General features: G+C 54.5%; 1 protein-coding gene across 1 annotated transcript; it reads right to left on the reverse strand.

Moving 5' to 3' along the window:
* Nucleotides 1-1358: 1358 nt before the first annotated feature.
* Nucleotides 1359-18984, reverse strand: LOC132385470 (uncharacterized). The gene is made up of 7 exons (XM_059957556.1): nucleotides 18908-18984; nucleotides 11764-11942; nucleotides 10423-10644; nucleotides 8038-8259; nucleotides 5500-5664; nucleotides 3575-3739; nucleotides 1359-1525 (listed from the first exon to the last, which is right to left on the reverse strand). Exons 1-7 carry the CDS (start codon nucleotides 18982-18984, stop codon nucleotides 1359-1361), a joined length of 1197 nt encoding a protein of 398 aa, XP_059813539.1.
* Between the last annotated feature and the right edge of the window lie 2353 nt (nucleotides 18985-21337).

A 21337-nucleotide genomic window follows, 5' to 3' on the forward strand; every position in this document is an offset into this window, starting at 1 on the left:
AAGGGACTGGGAACAAGGAGCCTGGGGTGGACTCCGAGCCCGAGACTGTACACGGACCCAGAACCTGGGTCTTGACTTGGGCTCGGACCCCAAACCAGGTGAAGATATGACGAGGCCTGGGTTTTAGCAGCTTGAGACTTGAAACTAGAGGCTGGGGGCTTGAGGTGAGACTTGAGGCTGGGGGCTTGAGGCTTGAGACTAGAGGCAGGGGGCTTGAGGTGAAATGAGGCTGGGGGCTTGCTTGAGATGAGGCTGGGGGCTTGAGGCTTGAGACGAGGCTGGGAGATTGAGGTGAGACGAGGCTGGGGGCTTGAGGCTTGAGACTAGAGGCTGGGGGCTTGAGGTGAGACGAAGCTGGGGGCTTGAGGCGAGACGAGACTGGGAGCTTGAGGTGAAATGAGGCTGGGGGCTTGAGGCTTGAGATGAGGCTGGGGGCTTGAGGCTTGAGACGAGGCTGGGAGATTGAGGTGAGACGAGGCTGGGGGCTTGAGGCTTGAGACGAGGCTGGGGGCTTGAGGCTTGAGACGAGGCTGGGAGCTTGAGGTGAGACAAGGCTGGGGGCTTGAGGCTTGAGACGAGGCTGGGGGCTTGAGACAAGACGAGGCTGGGGGCTTGAGGCTTGAGACGAGGCTGGGGGCTTGAGATGAGACGAGGCTGGGGGCTTGAGGTGAGTGGGGGCTTGAGGTGAGACGAGGCTGGGGGCTTGAGGCTGGGAGCTTGAGGCGAGATGAGGCTGGGGGCTTGAGGCGAGACTAGAGGCTGGGGGCTTGAGGCTTGAGACTGGAGGCTGGGGGCTTGAGGTGAGACGAGGCTGGGGGCTTGAGGCTTGAGACGAGGCTGGAGCTTGAGGTGAGACGAGGCTGGGGGCTTAAGGTGAGACGAGGCTGGGGGCTTGAGGTGAGACGAGGCTGGGGGCTTGAGGTAAGAGTAGAGGCTGGGGGCTTGAGGTGAGACTAGAGGCTGGGGGCGAGGCTTGAGACTAGAGGCTGGGGGCTTGAGGCTCGAGTCTAGAGGCTGGGGGCTTGAGGTGAGACTTGAGGCTGGGGGCTTGAGACAAGACTAGAGGCTGGGGGCTTGAGGCGAGATGAGACGGAGCGAGGTGAGATGAGGCTGGGGGCTTGAGGCTTGAGACGAGGCTGGGAGATTGAGGTGAGACGAGGCTGGGGGCTTGAGGCTTGAGACGAGGCTGGGGGCTTGAGACGAGACGAGGCTGGGGGCTTGAGACGAGACGAGGCTGGGGGCTTGAGACGAGACGAGGCTGGGGGCTTGAGGCTTGAGATGAGGCTGGGGGCTTGAGACGAGACGAGGCTGGGGGCTTGAGGTGAGACTTGAGGCTGTGGGCTTGAGGCTTGAGGAGACTAGAGGCTGGGGGTGAGGCTTGAGACGAGGCTGGGGGCTTGAGACGAGACGAGGCTGGGGGCTTGTGACAAGATGAGGCTGGGGGCTTGAGACTTGAGGCTGGGGGCTTGAGGTGAGACGAGGTTGGGGACGAGACCTGAGGCTGGGGGCTTGATGTGAGACGAGGCTGGGGGCTTGAGGCTTGAGACTTGAGGCTGGGGGCTTGAGGTGAGACGAGGTTGGGGACGAGACCTGAGGCTGGGGGCTTGATGTGAGACGAGGCTGGGGGCTTGAGGTGAGACTAGAGGCTGGGGGCTTGAGGTGAGACGCTGGGGGCGAGGCTTGAGACTAGAGGCAGGGGGCTTGAGGCTTGAGACTAGAGGCTGGGGGCTTGAGGTGAGACGAGGCTGGGGGCTTGAGGCGAGACGAGACTGGGAGCGAGTGAAATGAGGCTGGGGGCTTGAGGCTTGAGATGAGGCTGGGGGCTTGAGGCTTGAGACGAACTGGGAGATTGAGGTGAGACGAGGCTGGGGGCTTGAGGCTTGAGACGAGGCTGGGGGCTTGAGGCTTGAGACGAGGCTGGGAGCTTGAGGTGAGACAAGGCTGGGGGCTTGAGGCTTGAGACGAGGCTGGGGGCTTGAGGCTTGAGACGAGGCTGGGGGCTTGAGGCTTGAGACGAGGCTGGGGGCTTGAGGCTTGAGACGAGGCTGGGAGCTTGAGGTGAGACGAGGCTGGGGGCTTGAGGCTTGAGACGAGGCTGGGGGCTTGAGGCTTGAGACGAGGCTGGGAGCTTGAGGTGAGACAAGGCTGGGGGCTTGAGGCTTGAGACGAGGCTGGGGGCTTGAGACGACGAGGCTGGGGGCTTGAGGCTTGAGACGAGGCTAGGGGCTTGAGATGAGACGAGGCTGGGGGCTTGAGGTGAGACGAGGCTGGGGGCTTGAGGCTGGGAGCTTGAGGCGAGACTAGAGGCTGGGGGCTTGAGGCTTGAGACTGGAGGCTGGGGGCTTGAGGTGAGACGAGGCTGGGGGCTTGAGGCTTGAGACGAGGCTGGAGCTTGAGGTGAGACGAGGCTGGGGGCTTAAGGTGAGACGAGGCTGGGGGCTTGAGGTGAGACGAGGCTGGGGGCTTGAGGTAAGAGTAGAGGCTGGGGGCTTGAGGTGAGACTAGAGGCTGGGGGCGAGGCTTGAGACTAGAGGCTGGGGGCTTGAGGCTCGAGTCTAGAGGCTGGGGGCTTGAGACAAGACTAGAGGCTGGGGGCTTGAGGCTTGAGACGAGGCTGGGAGATTGAGGTGAGACGAGGCTGGGGGCTTGAGGCTTGAGACGAGGCTGGGGGCTTGAGACGAGACGAGGCTGGGGGCTTGAGATGAGACGAGGCTGGGGGCTTGAGACGAGACGAGGCTGGGGGCTTGAGGCTTGAGACGAGGCTGGGGGCTTGAGGTGAGACTTGAGGCAGTGGGCTTGAGGCTTGAGACGAGACTAGAGGCTGGGGGTGAGGCTTGAGACGATGCTGGGGGCTTGTGACTTGAGACGAGGCTGGGGGCTTGTGACAAGACGAGGCTGGGGGCTTGAGGCTTGAGACTTGAGGCTGGGGGCTTGAGGTGAGATGAGGCTGGGGGGTGAGGTGAGACGAGGCTGGGGGCTTGAGGTGAGACGAGGCTGGGGGCTTGAGGTGAGACGAGGCTGGGGGCTTGAGGTGAGACTTGAGGCTGGGGGCTTGTGACAAGACGAGGCTGGGGGCTTGAGGCTTGAGACTTGAGGCTGGGGGCTTGAGGTGAGACTTGAGGTTGGGGACGAGACCTGAGGCTGGGGGCTTGATGTGAGACGAGGCTGGGGGCTTGAGGCTTGAGATGAGACTAGAGGCTGGGGGCGAGGCTTGAGACTATGCTGGGGGCTTGTGACTTGAGACGATGCTGGGGGCTTGTGACTTGAGACGATGCTGGGGGCTTGTGACGAGACGAGGCTGGGGGCTTGTGACTTGAGACGAGGCTGGGGGCTTGAGGCTTGAGACGAGACTAGAGGCTGGGGGCTTGAGGCTTGAGACTAGAGGCTGGGGGCGAGGCTTGAGACGATGCTGGGGGCTTGTGACTTGAGACGATGCTGGGGGCTTGTGACTTGAGACGAGGCTGGGGGCTTGTGACTTGAGACGAGGCTGGGGGCTTGAGGTGAGACGAGGCTGGGGGCTTGAGGTGAGACTTGAGGCTGGGGGCGAGGTGAGACTTGAGGTTGGGGACGAGACCTGAGGCTGGGGGCTTGATGTGAGACGAGGCTGGGGGCTTGAGGCTTGAGATGAGACTAGAGGCTGGGGGCGAGGCTTGAGACGATGCTGGGGGCTTGTGACTTGAGACGATGCTGGGGGCTTGTGACTTGAGACGAGGCTGGGGGCTTGTGACTTGAGACGAGGCTGGGGGCTTGAGACGAGACTAGAGGCTGGGGGCTTGAGGCTTGAGACTTGAGGCTGGGGGCTTGAGGTGAGACGAGGCTGGGGGCTTGTGACTTGAGATGAGGCTGGGGGCTTGAGGCTTGAGATGAGACTAGAGACTGGGGGCTTGAGGCTTGAGACTTGAGGCTGGGGGCTTGAGGCTTGAGACGAGGCTGGGGGCTTGAGACGACGAGGCTGGGGGCTTGAGGCTTGAGACGAGGCTAGGGGCTTGAGATGAGACGAGGCTGGGGGCTTGAGGTGAGACGAGGCTGGGGGCTTGAGGCTGGGAGCTTGAGGCGAGACTAGAGGCTGGGGGCTTGAGGCTTGAGACTGGAGGCTGGGGGCTTGAGGTGAGACGAGGCTGGGGGCTTGAGGCTTGAGACGAGGCTGGAGCTTGAGGTGAGACGAGGCTGGGGGCTTAAGGTGAGACGAGGCTGGGGGCTTGAGGTGAGACGAGGCTGGGGGCTTGAGGTAAGAGTAGAGGCTGGGGGCTTGAGGTGAGACTAGAGGCTGGGGGCGAGGCTTGAGACTAGAGGCTGGGGGCTTGAGGCTCGAGTCTAGAGGCTGGGGGCTTGAGACAAGACTAGAGGCTGGGGGCTTGAGGCTTGAGATGAGACGGAGCGAGGTGAGATGAGGCTGGGGGCTTGAGGCTTGAGACGAGGCTGGGAGATTGAGGTGAGACGAGGCTGGGGGCTTGAGGCTTGAGACGAGGCTGGGGGCTTGAGACGAGACGAGGCTGGGGGCTTGAGATGAGACGAGGCTGGGGGCTTGAGACGAGACGAGGCTGGGGGCTTGAGGCTTGAGACGAGGCTGGGGGCTTGAGGTGAGACTTGAGGCAGTGGGCTTGAGGCTTGAGACGAGACTAGAGGCTGGGGGTGAGGCTTGAGACGATGCTGGGGGCTTGTGACTTGAGACGAGGCTGGGGGCTTGTGACAAGACGAGGCTGGGGGCTTGAGGCTTGAGACTTGAGGCTGGGGGCTTGAGGTGAGATGAGGCTGGGGGGTGAGGTGAGACGAGGCTGGGGGCTTGAGGTGAGACGAGGCTGGGGGCTTGAGGTGAGACGAGGCTGGGGGCTTGAGGTGAGACTTGAGGCTGGGGGCTTGTGACAAGACGAGGCTGGGGGCTTGAGGCTTGAGACTTGAGGCTGGGGGCTTGAGGTGAGACTTGAGGTTGGGGACGAGACCTGAGGCTGGGGGCTTGATGTGAGACGAGGCTGGGGGCTTGAGGCTTGAGATGAGACTAGAGGCTGGGGGCGAGGCTTGAGACTATGCTGGGGGCTTGTGACTTGAGACGATGCTGGGGGCTTGTGACTTGAGACGAGGCTGGGGGCTTGAGGCTTGAGATGAGACTAGAGGCTGGGGGCGAGGCTTGAGACTATGCTGGGGGCTTGTGACTTGAGACGATGCTGGGGGCTTGTGACTTGAGACGAGGCTGGGGGCTTGAGGCTTGAGACAAGACTAGAGGCTGGGGGCTTGAGGCTTGAGACTAGAGGCTGGGGGCGAGGCTTGAGACGATGCTGGGGGCTTGTGACTTGAGACGATGCTGGGGGCTTGTGACTTGAGACGAGGCTGGGGGCTTGTGACTTGAGACGAGGCTGGGGGCTTGAGGCTTGAGACGAGACTAGAGGCTGGGGGCTTGAGGCTTGAGACTTGAGGCTGGGGGCTTGAGGTGAGACGAGGCTGGGGGCTTGAGGTGAGACTTGAGGCTGGGGGCGAGGTGAGACTTGAGGTTGGGGACGAGACCTGAGGCTGGGGGCTTGATGTGAGACGAGGCTGGGGGCTTGAGGCTTGAGATGAGACTAGAGGCTGGGGGCGAGGCTTGAGACGATGCTGGGGGCTTGTGACTTGAGACGATGCTGGGGGCTTGTGACTTGAGACGAGGCTGGGGGCTTGTGACTTGAGACGAGGCTGGGGGCTTGAGACGAGACTAGAGGCTGGGGGCTTGAGGCTTGAGACTTGAGGCTGGGGGCTTGAGGTGAGACGAGGCTGGGGGCTTGTGACTTGAGATGAGGCTGGGGGCTTGAGGCTTGAGATGAGACTAGAGACTGGGGGCTTGAGGCTTGAGACTTGAGGCTGGGGGCTTGAGGTGAGACGAGGTTGGGGACGAGACCTGAGGCAGGGGGCTTGATGTGAGACGAGGCTGGGGGCTTGAGGCTTGAGACGAGACTAGAGGCTGGGGGCGAGGCTTGAGACGATACTGGGGGCTTGTGACTTGAGACGAGGCTGGGGGCTTGAGGCTTGAGACGAGACTAGAGGCTGGGGGCTTGAGGCTTGAGACTTGAGGCTGGGGGCTTGAGGTGAGACGAGGCTGGGGGGTGAGGTGAGACGAGGCTGGGGGCTTGAGGTGAGACTTGAGGCTGGGGGCTTGAGGTGAGACGAGGCTGGGGGCTTGAGGTGAGACTTGAGGCTGGGGGCTTGTGACAAGACGAGGCTGGGGGCTTGAGGCTTGAGACTTGAGGCTGGGGGCTTGAGGTGAGACTTGAGGTTGGGGACGAGACCTGAGGCTGGGGGCTTGATGTGAGACGAGGCTGGGGGCTTGAGGCTTGAGATGAGACTAGAGGCTGGGGGCGAGGCTTGAGACTATGCTGGGGGCTTGTGACTTGAGACGATGCTGGGGGCTTGTGACTTGAGACGATGCTGGGGGCTTGTGACGAGACGAGGCTGGGGGCTTGTGACTTGAGACGAGGCTGTGGGCTTGAGGCTTGAGACGAGACTAGAGGCTGGGGGCTTGAGGCTTGAGACTAGAGGCTGGGGGCGAGGCTTGAGACGATGCTGGGGGCTTGTGACTTGAGACGATGCTGGGGGCTTGTGACTTGAGACGAGGCTGGGGGCTTGTGACTTGAGACGAGGCTGGGGGCTTGAGGCTTGAGACTTGAGGCTGGGGGCTTGAGGTGAGACGAGGCTGGGGGCTTGAGGTGAGTCTTGAGGCTGGGGGCGAGGTGAATCTTGAGGTTGGGGACGAGACCTGAGGCTGGGGGCTTGATGTGAGACGAGGCTGGGGGCTTGAGGCTTGAGATGAGACTAGAGGCTGGGGTCGAGGCTTGAGACGATGCTGGGGGCTTGTGACTTGAGACGATGCTGGGGGCTTGTGACAAGACGAGGCTGGGGGCTTGAGGCTTGAGACGAGACTAGAGGCTGGGGGCTTGAGACGAGACGAGGCTGGGGGCTTGAGGCGAGACTTGAGGTTGGGGACGAGACCTGAGGCTGGGGGCTTGAGGCTTGAGACGATGCTGGGGGCTTGTGACTTGAGATGAGGCTGGGGGCTTGTGACTTGAGACGAGGCTGGGGGCTTGAGGCTTGAGACGAGACTAGAGGCTGGGGGCTTGAGGCTTGAGACTTGAGGCTGGGGGCTTGAGGTGAGACGAGGCTGGGGGATTGAGGTGAGACTTGAGGCTGGGGGCGAGGTGAGACTTGAGGTTGGGGACGAGACCTGAGGCTAGGGGCTTGATGTGAGACGAGGCTGGGGGCTTGAGGCTTGAGGCTTGAGATGAGACTAGAGGCTGGGGGCGAGGCTTGAGACGATGCTGGGGGCTTGTGACGAGACGAGGCTGGGGGCTTGTGACGAGACGAGGCTGGGGGCTTGAGGCTTGAGACGAGACTAGAGGCTGGGGGCTTGAGGCTTGAGACTAGAGGCTGGAGGCGAGGCTTGAGACGATGCTGGAGGCTTGTGACTTGAGATGATGCTGGGGGCTTGTGACTTGAGACGAGGCTGGGGGCTTGTGACTTGAGACGAGGCTGGGGGCTTGAGGCTTGAGACGAGACTAGAGGCTGGGGGCTTGAGGCGAGACTAGAGGCTGGGGGCGAGGCTTGAGACGATGCTGGGGGCTTGTGACTTGAGACGATGCTGGGGGTTTGTGACTTGAGACGAGGCTGGGGGCTTGAGGCTTGAGACGAGTCTAGAGGCTGGGGGCTTGAGGCTTGAGACTTGAGGCTGGGGGCTTGAGGTGAGACGAGGCTGGGGGCTTGAGGTGAGACTTGAGGCTGGGGGCGAGGTCAGACGAGGTTGGGGACGAGACCTGAGGCTGGGGGCTTGATGTGAGACGAGGCTGGGGGCTTGAGGCTTGAGATGAGACTAGAGGCTGGGGGCGAGGCTTGAGACGATGCTGGGGGCTTGTGACTTGAGACGAGGCTGGGGGCTTGTGACTTGAGACGAGGCTGGGGGCTTGAGGCTTGAGACGAGACTAGAGGCTGGGGGCTTGAGGCTTGAGACTAGAGGCTGGGGGCTTGAGGCTTGAGACTTGAGGCTGGGGGCTTGAGGTGAGACGAGGTTGGGGACGAGACCTGAGGCTGGGGGCTTGATGTGAGATGAGGCTGGGGGCTTGAGGCTTGAGACGAGACTAGAGGCTGGGGGCGAGGCTTGAGACGATGCTGGGGGCTTGTGACTTGAGATGAGGCGGGGGGCTTGTGACTTGAGACGAGGCTGGGGGCTTGAGGCTTGAGATGAGACTAGAGGCTGGGGGCTTGAGGCTTGAGACGAGGCTGGGGGCTTGAGGTGAGACGAAGCTGGGGGGCGAGGTGAGACGAGGCTGGGGGCTTGAGGTGAGACTTGAGGCTGGGGGCTTGAGGTGAGATGAGGCTGGGGGCTTGAGGTGAGACTTGAGGCTGGGGGCTTGTGACAAGACGAGGCTGGGGGCTTGAGGCTTGAGACGAGACTAGAGGCTGGGGGCTTGAGGCTTGAGACTTGAGGCTGGGGGCTTGAGGTGAGACTTGAGGTTGGGGACGAGACCTGAGGCTGGGGGCTTGATGTGAGACGAGGCTGGGGGCTTGAGGCTTGAGATGAGACTAGAGGCTGGGGGCGAGGCTTGAGACTATGCTGGGGGCTTGTGACTTGAGACGATGCTGGGGGCTTGTGACTTGAGACGAGGCTGGGGGCTTGAGGCTTGAGATGAGACTAGAGGCTGGGGGCTTGAGGCTTGAGACGATGCTGGGGGCTTGTGACTTGAGATGAGGCTGGGGGCTTGTGACTTGAGACGAGGCTGGGGGCTTGAGGCTTGAGATGAGACTAGAGGCTGGGGGCTTGAGGCTTGAGACGAGGCTGGGGCTTGAGGTGAGACGAGGTTGGGGACGAGACCTGAGGCTGGGGGCTTGATGTGAGACAAGGCTGGGGGCTTGAGGCTTGAGACGAGGCTGGGGGCTTGAGGCTTGAGACGAGACTAGAGGCTGGGGGCTTGAGGCTTGAGACGAGGCTGGGGGCTTGAGGTGAGACGAGGCTGGGGGGCGAGGTGAGACGAGGCTGGGGGCTTGAGGTGAGACTTGAGGCTGGGGGCTTGTGACAAGACGAGGCTGGGGGCTTGAGGCTTGAGACTTGAGGCTGGGGGCTTGAGGTGAGACTTGAGGTTGGGGACGAGACCTGAGGCTGGGGGCTTGATGTGAGACGAGGCTGGGGGCTTGAGGCTTGAGATGAGACTAGAGGCTGGGGTCGAGGCTTGAGACGATGCTGGGGGCTTGTGACTTGAGACGATGCTGGGGGCTTGTGACAAGACGAGGCTGGGGGCTTGAGGCTTGAGACGAGACTAGAGGCTGGGGGCTTGAGACGAGACGAGGCTGGGGGCTTGAGGTGAGACTTGAGGTTGGGGACGAGACCTGAGGCTGGGGGCTTGAGGCTTGAGACGATGCTGGGGGCTTGTGACTTGAGATGAGGCTGGGGGCTTGTGACTTGAGACGAGGCTGGGGGCTTGAGGCTTGAGACGAGACTAGAGGCTGGGGGCTTGAGGCTTGAGACTTGAGGCTGGGGGCTTGAGGTGAGACGAGGCTGGGGGATTGAGGTGAGACTTGAGGCTGGGGGCGAGGTGAGACTTGAGGTTGGGGACGAGACCTGAGGCTAGGGGCTTGATGTGAGACGAGGCTGGGGGCTTGAGGCTTGAGGCTTGAGATGAGACTAGAGGCTGGGGGCGAGGCTTGAGACGATGCTGGGGGCTTGTGACGAGACGAGGCTGGGGGCTTGTGACGAGACGAGGCTGGGGGCTTGAGGCTTGAGACGAGACTAGAGGCTGGGGGCTTGAGGCTTGAGACTAGAGGCTGGAGGCGAGGCTTGAGACGATGCTGGAGGCTTGTGACTTGAGATGATGCTGGGGGCTTGTGACTTGAGACGAGGCTGGGGGCTTGTGACTTGAGACGAGGCTGGGGGCTTGAGGCTTGAGACGAGACTAGAGGCTGGGGGCTTGAGGCGAGACTAGAGGCTGGGGGCGAGGCTTGAGACGATGCTGGGGGCTTGTGACTTGAGACGATGCTGGGGGTTTGTGACTTGAGACGAGGCTGGGGGCTTGAGGCTTGAGACGAGTCTAGAGGCTGGGGGCTTGAGGCTTGAGACTTGAGGCTGGGGGCTTGAGGTGAGACGAGGCTGGGGGCTTGAGGTGAGACTTGAGGCTGGGGGCGAGGTCAGACGAGGTTGGGGACGAGACCTGAGGCTGGGGGCTTGATGTGAGACGAGGCTGGGGGCTTGAGGCTTGAGATGAGACTAGAGGCTGGGGGCGAGGCTTGAGACGATGCTGGGGGCTTGTGACTTGAGACGAGGCTGGGGGCTTGTGACTTGAGACGAGGCTGGGGGCTTGAGGCTTGAGACGAGACTAGAGGCTGGGGGCTTGAGGCTTGAGACTAGAGGCTGGGGGCTTGAGGCTTGAGACTTGAGGCTGGGGGCTTGAGGTGAGACGAGGTTGGGGACGAGACCTGAGGCTGGGGGCTTGATGTGAGATGAGGCTGGGGGCTTGAGGCTTGAGACGAGACTAGAGGCTGGGGGCGAGGCTTGAGACGATGCTGGGGGCTTGTGACTTGAGATGAGGCGGGGGGCTTGTGACTTGAGACGAGGCTGGGGGCTTGAGGCTTGAGATGAGACTAGAGGCTGGGGGCTTGAGGCTTGAGACGAGGCTGGGGGCTTGAGGTGAGACGAAGCTGGGGGGCGAGGTGAGACGAGGCTGGGGGCTTGAGGTGAGACTTGAGGCTGGGGGCTTGAGGTGAGATGAGGCTGGGGGCTTGAGGTGAGACTTGAGGCTGGGGGCTTGTGACAAGACGAGGCTGGGGGCTTGAGGCTTGAGACGAGACTAGAGGCTGGGGGCTTGAGGCTTGAGACTTGAGGCTGGGGGCTTGAGGTGAGACTTGAGGTTGGGGACGAGACCTGAGGCTGGGGGCTTGATGTGAGACGAGGCTGGGGGCTTGAGGCTTGAGATGAGACTAGAGGCTGGGGGCGAGGCTTGAGACTATGCTGGGGGCTTGTGACTTGAGACGATGCTGGGGGCTTGTGACTTGAGACGAGGCTGGGGGCTTGAGGCTTGAGATGAGACTAGAGGCTGGGGGCTTGAGGCTTGAGACGATGCTGGGGGCTTGTGACTTGAGATGAGGCTGGGGGCTTGTGACTTGAGACGAGGCTGGGGGCTTGAGGCTTGAGATGAGACTAGAGGCTGGGGGCTTGAGGCTTGAGACGAGGCTGGGGCTTGAGGTGAGACGAGGTTGGGGACGAGACCTGAGGCTGGGGGCTTGATGTGAGACAAGGCTGGGGGCTTGAGGCTTGAGACGAGGCTGGGGGCTTGAGGCTTGAGACGAGACTAGAGGCTGGGGGCTTGAGGCTTGAGACGAGGCTGGGGGCTTGAGGTGAGACGAGGCTGGGGGGCGAGGTGAGACGAGGCTGGGGGCTTGAGGTGAGACTTGAGGCTGGGGGCTTGTGACAAGACGAGGCTGGGGGCTTGAGGCTTGAGACGAGACTAGAGGCTGGGGGCTTGAGGCTTGAGGCTGGGGGCTTGAGGTGAGACGAGGTTGGGGACGAGACCTGAGGCTGGGGGCTTGATGTGAGACGATGCTGGGGGCTTGTGACTTGAGACGAGGCTGGGGGCTTGTGACTTGAGACGAGGCTGGGGGCTTGCTTGAGACGAGGCTGGGGGGCGAGGTGAGACGAGGCTGGGGGCTTGAGGTGAGACTTGAGGCTGGGGGCTTGAGGTGAGATGAGGCTGGGGGCTTGAGGTGAGACTTGAGGCTGGGGGCTTGAGGTGAGACGAGGCTGGGAGCTTGAGGCGAGACTTGAGGCTGGGGGTGAGGCTTGAGACGAGGCTGGGGGCTTGAGGCTTGAGATGAGACTAGAGGCTGGGAGCTTGAGAAGAGGTGGGGGACTTGAGGTGGGGGGCTTGAAGTTGTTGGATCTCGAGGCTTGAGGCTTTGATTCTTGGAGCTCACTCCTGGGCAGGACGTGGGACTCCTCCCTACGGAGGCAAGGGACAGGAAGCGAGCTGGGGTGGCTCCAAGACTCGAGGTGGCCAGTAACCCCGGCGGGCTACAGAACAGCCAAATCCATAACTCAATGAATGTACTGGTGGGTTGCTCCAGGGGAAGACTGACGAGAAGACCCCCCAACCACACTTATATTCCCAGACCCCAAGATGAGCATCAGGTGCTTATGTTTAAGTTCAATCTAAACAAGGGACAGTCGGAGGACCTGGAGTCTGGAGTCTACGGACTGGACCGTGAACCGGAATGCAGATTTTAGACCAGACCATGACAATAACAACCCCCCCCACTTCTATGGGAGCCTCCAGGCGACCAAAGAGGCTCTCCAGGACTAAGGACGACTCGGGTTGGTGGGGGGGGGGGGTGTTCAATCAGGAGAGGACCCCAGGGTGTTGGGAGTAGACGTTGAGACTGGATCCAAATGCAGGACACAGACACTGAAGTGCTAGGAACAGGACGGGACAGGTCGCAGACCAGGCAGGGGAAGCAGGACCAGGACGAGGTCCTGGGAACAAGGAGCCTGGGGTGGACTCCGAGCCCGAGACTGGACACGGACCCAGAACCTGGGTCTTGACTCAGGCTCGAACCCCACACCAGGTGAAGACAGGTCACATCAGGTCACATGCGTTAAACAGGTCACATCAATCACCTTTCATGAAAACTCAAAGGCCAAAAGCTGCAGCTGCTGCTAATCTGAATCAGGTTTAATATCACTGGGATGTGTCATGAAGTTTGCTGTCTGATGATACAGAATAAAACACAAGATCAAATCTACTGCGTATGTCACATGTTCTGTAACTTTGAAATATTGTTCTTTACTTTCTAGTTCAGGGATTGCTGCTTTTCTTCAGCAGCACACACATGAAAATGACCACATTAAACACCGTGTTCAAATATGATCATTGTAATGATGGCACAGTACATATAAACCATATAACCATATAACAATCACAGCACGGAAACAGGTCATCTCGGCCCTCCTAGTCCGTGCCGAACTCTTAATCTCACCTAGTCCCACCTACCCACACTCAGCCCATAACCCTCCACTCCTTTCCTGTCCATGTACCTATCCAATTTTACCTTAAATGACACAACTGAACTGGCCTCTACTAATTCTACAGGAAGCTTATTCCACACAGCTATCACTCTCTGAGTAAAGAAATACCCCCTCGTGTTTCCCTTAAACTTCTGCCCCCTAACTCTCAAATCATGTCCTCTCGTTTGAATCTCCCCTACTCTCAATGGAAACAACCTATTCACATCAACTCTATCTATCCCTCTCAAAATTTTAAATACCTCGATCAAATCCCCCCTCAATCTTCTATGCTCCAATGAATAGAGACCTAACTTGTTCAACCTTTCTCTGTAACTTAAGTGCTGAAACCCAGGTAACATCCTAGTAAATCATCTCTGCACTCTCTCTAATTTATTGATATCTTTCCTATAATTCGGTGACCAGAACTGCACACAATATTCTAAATTTGGCCTTACCAATGCCTTGTACAATTTTAACATTACATTCCAACTTCTGTACTCAATGCTTTGATTTATAAAGGCCAGCGTTCCAAAAGCCTTCTTCACCACCCTATCTACATGAGACTCCACCTTCAGGGAACTATGCACTGTTATTCCTAGATCTCTCTGTTCCTCTGCATTCCTCAATGCCCTACCATTTACCCTGTATGTTCTATTTGGATTATTCCTACCAAAATGTAGAACCTCACACTTCTCAGCATTAAACTCCATCTGCCAACGTTCAGCCCATTCTTCTAACCGGCATAAATCTCCCTGCAAGCTTTGAAAACCCACCTCATTATCCACAACACCTACCTTAGTATCATCAGCATACTTACTAATCCAATTTACCACCCCATCATCCAGATCATTTATGTATATTACAAACAACATTGGGCCCAAAACAGATCCCTGAGGCACCCCGCTAGTCACCGGCCTCCATCCCGATAAACAATTATCCACCACTACTCTCTGGCATCTCCCATCTAGCCACTGTTGAATCCATTTTATTACTCCAGCATTAATACCTAACGACTGAACCTTCTTAACTAACCTTCCATGTGGAACTTTGTCAAAGGCTTTGCTGAAGTCCATATAGACTACATCCACTGCCTTACCCTCGTCAACATTCCTCGTAACTTCTTCAAAAAATTCAATAAGGTTTGTCAAGCATGACCTTCCACGCACAAATCCATGCTGGCTACTCCTAATCAGATCCTGTCTATCCAGATAATTATTAATACTATCTCTAAGAATACTTTCCATTAATTTACCCACCACTGATGTCAAACTGGCAGGTCTATAATTGCTAGGCTTACTTCTAGAACCCTTTTTAAACAATGGAACCACATGAGCAATATGCCAATCCTCCGGCACAATCCCCGTTTCTAATGATATCTTAAAGATTTCAGTCAGAGCTCCTGCTATTTCTACACAAACTTCCCTCAAGGTCCTGGGGAATATCCTGTCAGGACCCGGAGATTTAGCCACTTTTAAATTTCTTAAAAGCGCCAGTACTTCCACCTCTTTAATTGTCATAGGTTCCATAACTTCCTTACTTGTTTCCCACACCTTACACAATTCAATATCCTTCTCCTTAGTGAATACCGAAGAGAAGAAATCATTCAAAATCTCTCCCATCTCCTTCGGTTCCACACATAGCTGACCACTCTGATTCTCTAAGGGGCCAATTTTATCCCTCACTATCCTCTTGCTGTAGAAACCTTTCGGATTTACTTTCACCTTATTTGCCAAACCAACCTCGTATCTTCTTTTAGCTTTTCTAATCTCTTTCTTAAGATTCCTTTTACATTCTTTATATTCCTCGAGCAATTCCTTTACTCCATGCTGCCTATATCTATTGCAGACATCCCTCTTTTTCCGAAACAAATTTCTAATATCCCTTGAAAACCATGGTGCTTTCAAACCTTTAACCTTTCCTTTCAACCTGACAGGAACATAAAGATTCTGTACCCTCATAATTTCACCCTTAAATGACCTCCATTTCTCTATTACATCCTTCCCATAAAACAACTTGACCCAATCCACTCTCTCTAAATCCCTTCGCATCTCCTCAAAGTTAGCCTTTCTCCAATCAAAAATCTCAACTCTAGGTCCTGTCCTGTCCTTCTCCATAATTATATTGAAGCTAAATACAATCTTCCAAGATTTAAATTAATTAATTTGTTATTTTGTTTCTATAAGGACAGCTGACAGATCAACCTCTGCTTTAAATATACCCCAATAGTTGCCCTCTGAATTCCACAGATTTACCACCTACTTGCTAAAGGAATTCCTCTTTATCTCTGTTCTAAAGGAATATACTTGTATTCTGAGCACCACAATCTCACAAACATCCTCTACACATCCACTCAGAAAATAATCTGCTCCTTTTTTCCTTCAACATGACTATAGACATCGGTTAGTCTCGTGGACAATGGATTTGCGCCTTGGAAGGTTTCCAGGGCAGGGTTGTATGGGAGACTGGCAGTCACCCAAGCTGCAAGCCTTCCCCTCTCCACGCTACCGAAGTCCAAGGGACCCAAGCAGCTTGGCACCAGTGTCGTCGCAGAGCAATGTGTTGTTAAGTTTCTTGCTCAAGGACACAACACGCTGCCTCAGCTGAGGCTCGAACCAGTGACTTTCCTCTTATCCACTAAGCCACGTGCCAACTACATGACTATACTATATACTATATTCCATACTATATTATACACTATACTATATACTATATTCCATCTGCTAGTTCTTTACCCATTCTCCTAATGTGTCTAAATTCTGAGAGGGGGCTTGATAGACTTGTATAGATATTAAGCGGCATCTATAGTGGACAGCCAGCAGCTCTTTTCCCAGTACAGAAATGGGTAATACAAGATATTCCAAGAATGTGGTCTGAGTGCCTTCACAGTGCTGATTCTTGGCCACTGCCGCTAACTGAGGTCCGCCACTGTCTGTATATTCGTATATTCTCTCCATGTGGGTTCTTCACACATTCCAAAGTTGTATGAGTTAGTTGGTTAATTGGGCGGTGAGCCAAAAAGGCATGTTATCTCTAAATAACTGGAAATGAAAATTAGTCTTTTCTCTCAAATTCACCGACTATTGCTCTATACCAGCTGTACTTTGTGATCATTGAGTATCAGAAGGACAAGGAATACTTTTACAGAAAATAATTATGTTAAAAAATTGGGCTCATACATGATTATCAAAAGCACTGCAATGCTCTGTATGAATACAATGATGATGAAAGGGAGGGAGGGCTATTGATGGTGTTTTGTAAAGATAGTAGGCAAAGTGAGAAAGCTTTGAGGTTCAAATGAAGAGGTGGAATGAAGAAAAGTAACACCAAGAAATTATGCTGAACAACAGTGGTTTTGGGGAGTAGTCATTGGAGTGTTCCGGATGTATTCTGAAGAGCTGCAGAAAATACAAAAGACAGTGTCAATGGGCCTATCAATATCCAGAATATAGATTGATTAAAGACAGTATGTAAAGCACCTGAGAGATTAATAGTGGATTTGTTGATTATTGATAATCTAAAATTTGTCACTTTCATAGCAGATGGGGCGAATTGTACATCACACAGTAAATGTAGGAGAGTAAAAAATTAAAGCTACATTGAAAGCTGCGAAATACATCTAGAGATAAAAAAATTAACTCTTGACATTATTAATGATGCCTTAGAAAGAGGAATAAATACTGTTCTGACATCAAAGAAGGGTTGTTAATAGTTTTTGAAATCTTACAATGGAATGCTAAAAGCCTGTTTGATAATGGACAAGGATTACGAAATGTATTCAAGACTAACCAAGTAACAATGACATTCTATGTGTACAGTAGCCCTGTTTCAAATCTTGTCTAAGTACTGAGACACAAGGTTATCATATTAGGCATGATTGTAAAATGGTAATGCAGGAAGAGAAGCTCCCTTTGTCAAAAATGGGATAGTACACAGAGTTTTGGAAATTGGAGATGTTTATGAGTCAAATGTCATTGAAATGTAGGGAAAGAATAATAAAGTACAAGTAATAGTTTTTATAAGCCTTGTGACAAGTTAACACCTGATGTATTAGAAAATGTAGGTTACGGTATAGGAAAAATAATGTTATATGGTATGGGAAATTTAACACTCATAATTCAAACTGGGGTTGAAGTGACACATATGAATGGGACAATGGTGGAAGAAAATGGGGGAAGCAATAGCAACCATGTCGCTGGCCCTGTGGCTCAGAAGGGTGGGGAATTCAAGAGATTGGCAGCAGTATAGTTAGCTAGACAGGCAGGCGATACTGTGAACACAAAACAGGAACATCCATGGGAAACAAATACTCTCTGTCCGCTCTATCTTTACCTTACATCATCTTGCAAACCTCTATCAGATCTCCCCTCCACCTGCAAAGAATGCTGCAAATAAACTACCAAATTTTGTCCCAAAATACCAAACTACCAAAATAGTTGCAGACAACTAAATCATATGGTAAGAAAATTTAAAATGTTTACTTCAAGTTAGCATATGGTACTTTTGAGCAAAATTGAAATGTACACTCTTTTGAGCCGAATGCATTACTTTCTATTCTGTGCATTTTGTGTTAAGTATCTGTACATAACTATTCAGCTTCAAGTGCAACTGTATAGAAACGGCATGAATAATACTGAGAACCATGGAATCTTAAAAATAATGCTGAATTTAGGACCCGAACACATAGCATTTACACTGGAGCTTGCTTTTGCTTCAAAAACGATGTGGTTCTATTTTGTGCAAACGATAATATAACTTAACATATATAAAAATAATTGCAGACAACTCTAAATCATATGGTAAGTAAAATTAAAAGTTTATGTAACCCCCCTTATTGTGGGGTGCTCGTCCAGGATTGACTTCTGCGGAAGCTGTGTGATCGCCCTCTTTAAATTATGTCTGCGGCGAAGAGCTGATGTGCCTTTGTGGGTGTGCGATTGCTGGTTATCGCTGCATGTGTGTTGGGTGGGGTGGCTGTTGTCGGTAGCCCGGAGGTCGTTGTCCGAGTTCTGACTAACGCTGACGAAATGGTGGTGGGACCATGGGTTGTCCGTACTATTAAGAGAGTGAGGAGTGATGGGTTGGGATGTTTCAGCAGTGGTGAGCTCCGCCCGGTTGTTGGAATAATGTCCAGCCCTAAAGGGGCGGAGGCGTGGGCGGAGTGGCAGTGCTTGGCTGAGGGAAAGCGACAGGAATTGGTTGGAAGTCTGAGTAGGCCGGCTGGTGGCGTTGTTAGAACTGTCGGGTACAATTACCTCGGGGTGACAGCTGTCAGTTATGTGAAAGTTATGGGAAAATGCGTGTGGTTCGACTGGAAGTCAAATGCCGCAGCTGGGGTGGGGGGGGGGGGCTTAACGTATCCGTGGCAGGAGATTGGTGGAAAGATTTTAGGGTATCCCTTTTGGCTAGGGGGGTAGATAAATTGCTTGCGATGCCAAGGGGATCTGTCAAGGGGATCAGCTCCTCCCTCAGTTGTTCAGTTGATCCGAGAGGTGTCGGGAAACTTAGAAGAGGCCCAGTGGGGGAACGGCTTGGGGTCTCTGGGGGAGCACGTTCCCAGCAATGTACCAAGGAACTCCCGAAAGGAACAGACCCTATTCCTGAAGGCTTAGAGGGGCCAAGCGCACAGGTGTTGTTATGGATGGATGGAAGCCAAGTTAAAGCCATCCTCGACACCGGGGCTCCGGTTAAGTTGCTGTACAGTTTGTTTTATAACCGTTATTGGAAGCATTTACCCTTGACGACATTGAGGGCACTGAAGATTCGGGGTACCAGTGCCGGTGATTATCCAGACGACGGTTGTGGGTCAGTGAAAATGGAGTTCTTAGAGGCAAATGTGGGGGTGACTGAGGTTCATGAATCGTTAATGCTGATGTGTCCGGACACTGTTGAGACGGGAAGCGTTACCTTGTAGAAAACCAATATCCTGCTGGTGCACTTGGGGGCCTGTCCGGAGGAGGTGGGTGAGCGTTGTTTGGAGGCATTGTCGATGCACCCAGAGTTTCGAGCTGCTTGTGCGGACGTGTGTAGCAGCATTGGGCCGATACCGAATTCAAACAAAAGCCGGTGGTGGTACGGCCTGGGGGAAGTATCTGAGGGTGAGACCCTCTTAGTGGACGCTCTGAAATACTACGAGGGAGGGGTGTTTACCGCTGAAGACACCTCGGTGATCAGTGCCCAGAATATGGCCCTGAGGGCCGAAGAGGCGATGGCCTGTCTGAGTGGTGCGACGTGGTTTAAGGGGCTGGATCTGAAAAGTGGATGTTGCCAGATCCCGATAAGTGGGGCCGACAAGGAGAAGACGGCCGTTATAAGTTCCCTAGGAGTCTTACGGTCCAGAAAGAAGCCACAGGGCATATCCGGAGCCCTTGCAACCTTCCCGTGGGGCATAGAGGATGTGGAGGTGTTGGAGTTTTGGTGTATATGGATGACCTCCTGGTATTTGGATTTGCATCGGGAAAATATGAAGTGAGGTTGTTGCAGAAGTGGCTGAGAACTACAGAATTAAAGTGTTTTCTGGACACGTGCCAGGGCTGGCGAAGGTCGCAGCTCGTGAGTGACTGTCTCTACGGAATCAAGTTTGAAATGAAGACTGAAATATTGGAGAGAGTGATCTGGAACCAGTGGGAAGACTTACAAGTTGGAGAAAATGAAGAAAGTTGTCTGACTGAGGGCAACAGCAAACTGTTGGAGAAGGGAGTTTGCGGAGGTGAAGAAATTGCGGACGAATCTCGGAAGAGGGAAGCAGAAGCTTGAAGGGAACCCGAAGATGACCATCGACAGTTCAAATGAAGTGCAAAACCTGAAAGTTGATCTGGAAGAAGTCACGAGGAAGAAGAAGCTGGAGATAAGTGCAGTGAAGACTGAACTGGAGGCTGACCAATCTTTAACTGCTGCTTTTCAGGTCGGGGTGGAAGAAGCTGTTGGAGTAACTGCATCCCAGATTGAGATGGCCGGGATGCGTGAGTCAGAACTGCTGAGCCTGTGGCGAGAGTTGCAGGGGCCAGAGAAGAAGCTGATCTCTCGATTGCAGGAGGCTGCAGAGACTGCAGGAGCAGTGCAGGCCACGTGTTACCGTTTGGAGAAGCTACCAATTGCAGAAATGAGGAAGAATACGGATTCGAAGGATGATGTGCTGGATGTGTGGTACATGCTGCTTTTTGCTGACTTTCCCTCGATTGAGGAAGAGACCTTTGGCCCTTCTCCCACTGAGTCAGGTGTAGTGGGGAGGGTTAGCTGTGTGCAGTGGGGGGCAAGAGTGAGAGGTTGAGAGAGGAGTTGGTAGTGGGCCCAAGGTATCCCCAGTTGTGTCTTAGCCTGAAGGGTTTAGGTGAAGGGGTATGGAGGTCTCAGAAGGGTTAGGGAGCCTCCCAGATAGTTGGCCTATGTAGCGCCTGAGGAACAGGGCGTGAGGTTTACTGTGTGGGGAGGAGATGTCACAGTTTGTGCTTGGGTTAGGGTGTGTTGGCAGGAAAGGTGGTGAGTTATTTAATAGTCATGAGGACATGACTTTTATTTGGTGGGGGGAAAGTGTAAAGGGGGTTTCTTCTTTTTCTTTGTTGCTGTGTATGTTAATCAAAATGGCTTCTTTGTTTTGTTAAAAGTAGGAATGCTTCTTTGTTGCGAGAGAGTGCTGGACGCTTGTTTGGGTTAAAATTTACTGAGAACGAGAATTGTATTCCTTTGTAAGCCAATTGGGATTAATGTTGTTCTTTCTTCTGTCTGTAAGCTATTGTTGGAGGGCTTTTGGGGAGATCGGCGTGAGGGGGTGAGAGAGAGAGAGGATGCGATGCTGTAAACTGGGCGAGGAAAGGACACTAAGCGGGGATCCAAGGTCAGGAGGTACCCCGAGGAGAGGAGACGAAGATAGATGTGTTTGGTTGACCACTTCGGGTGGTCCTAAGCTGCAAGTCGAGGAGTTCGGAGGGGATCGAATGGTGGCCAGAAGACTTCAGTAATTGAGCTCCAACGGTTGTGCACGAAGTGGTTTGGACTTTGATAACTTTGATAAGTTGATAAGTTCCAGGACCTGGAAAGATACAGTCCTTTCAGGTGAGGTATACTGTGTCCGGTGCTCCCAGTGTGTCCTCTTATATATTGGCGAGACCCGACGCAGACTGGGAGACCGTTTCGCTGAACCCCTACGCTTGGTCCGCCAGAGAAAGCAGGATCTCCCAGTGGCCACACATTTTAATTCCATGTCCCATTCCCGTTCTGATATGTCAATCCACGGCCTCCTCTATTGTCAAAATGAAGCCACACTCAGGTTGGAGGAACAACACCTTATATACCGGCTGGGTAGCCTCCAACCTGATGGCATGAACATTGACTTCTCTA

Source organism: Hypanus sabinus (genome assembly GCF_030144855.1).
Source record: "Hypanus sabinus isolate sHypSab1 chromosome 24 unlocalized genomic scaffold, sHypSab1.hap1 SUPER_24_unloc_2, whole genome shotgun sequence".
Lineage (NCBI taxonomy): Eukaryota > Metazoa > Chordata > Chondrichthyes > Myliobatiformes > Dasyatidae > Hypanus > Hypanus sabinus.

Excerpts from the sequence above, each read along its gene's own strand:
- LOC132385470 (XM_059957556.1), bottom strand. The coding sequence starts at position 18,984 with ATGCCTCCAAACAACGCTCACCCACCTCCTCCGGACAGGCCCCCAAGT. Across the intron at positions 11,943-18,907 it reads GGATATTGGTTTTCTACAAG|GGAGGAGTCCCACGTCCTGC; the intron begins GTAACGCTTCCC and ends TTGCCTCCGTAG. Across the intron at positions 10,645-11,763 it reads AGCCTCACCCCCAGCCTCAA|CTTCGTCTCACCTCAAGCCC; the intron begins GTCTCGCCTCAA and ends CTCGCCCCCCAG.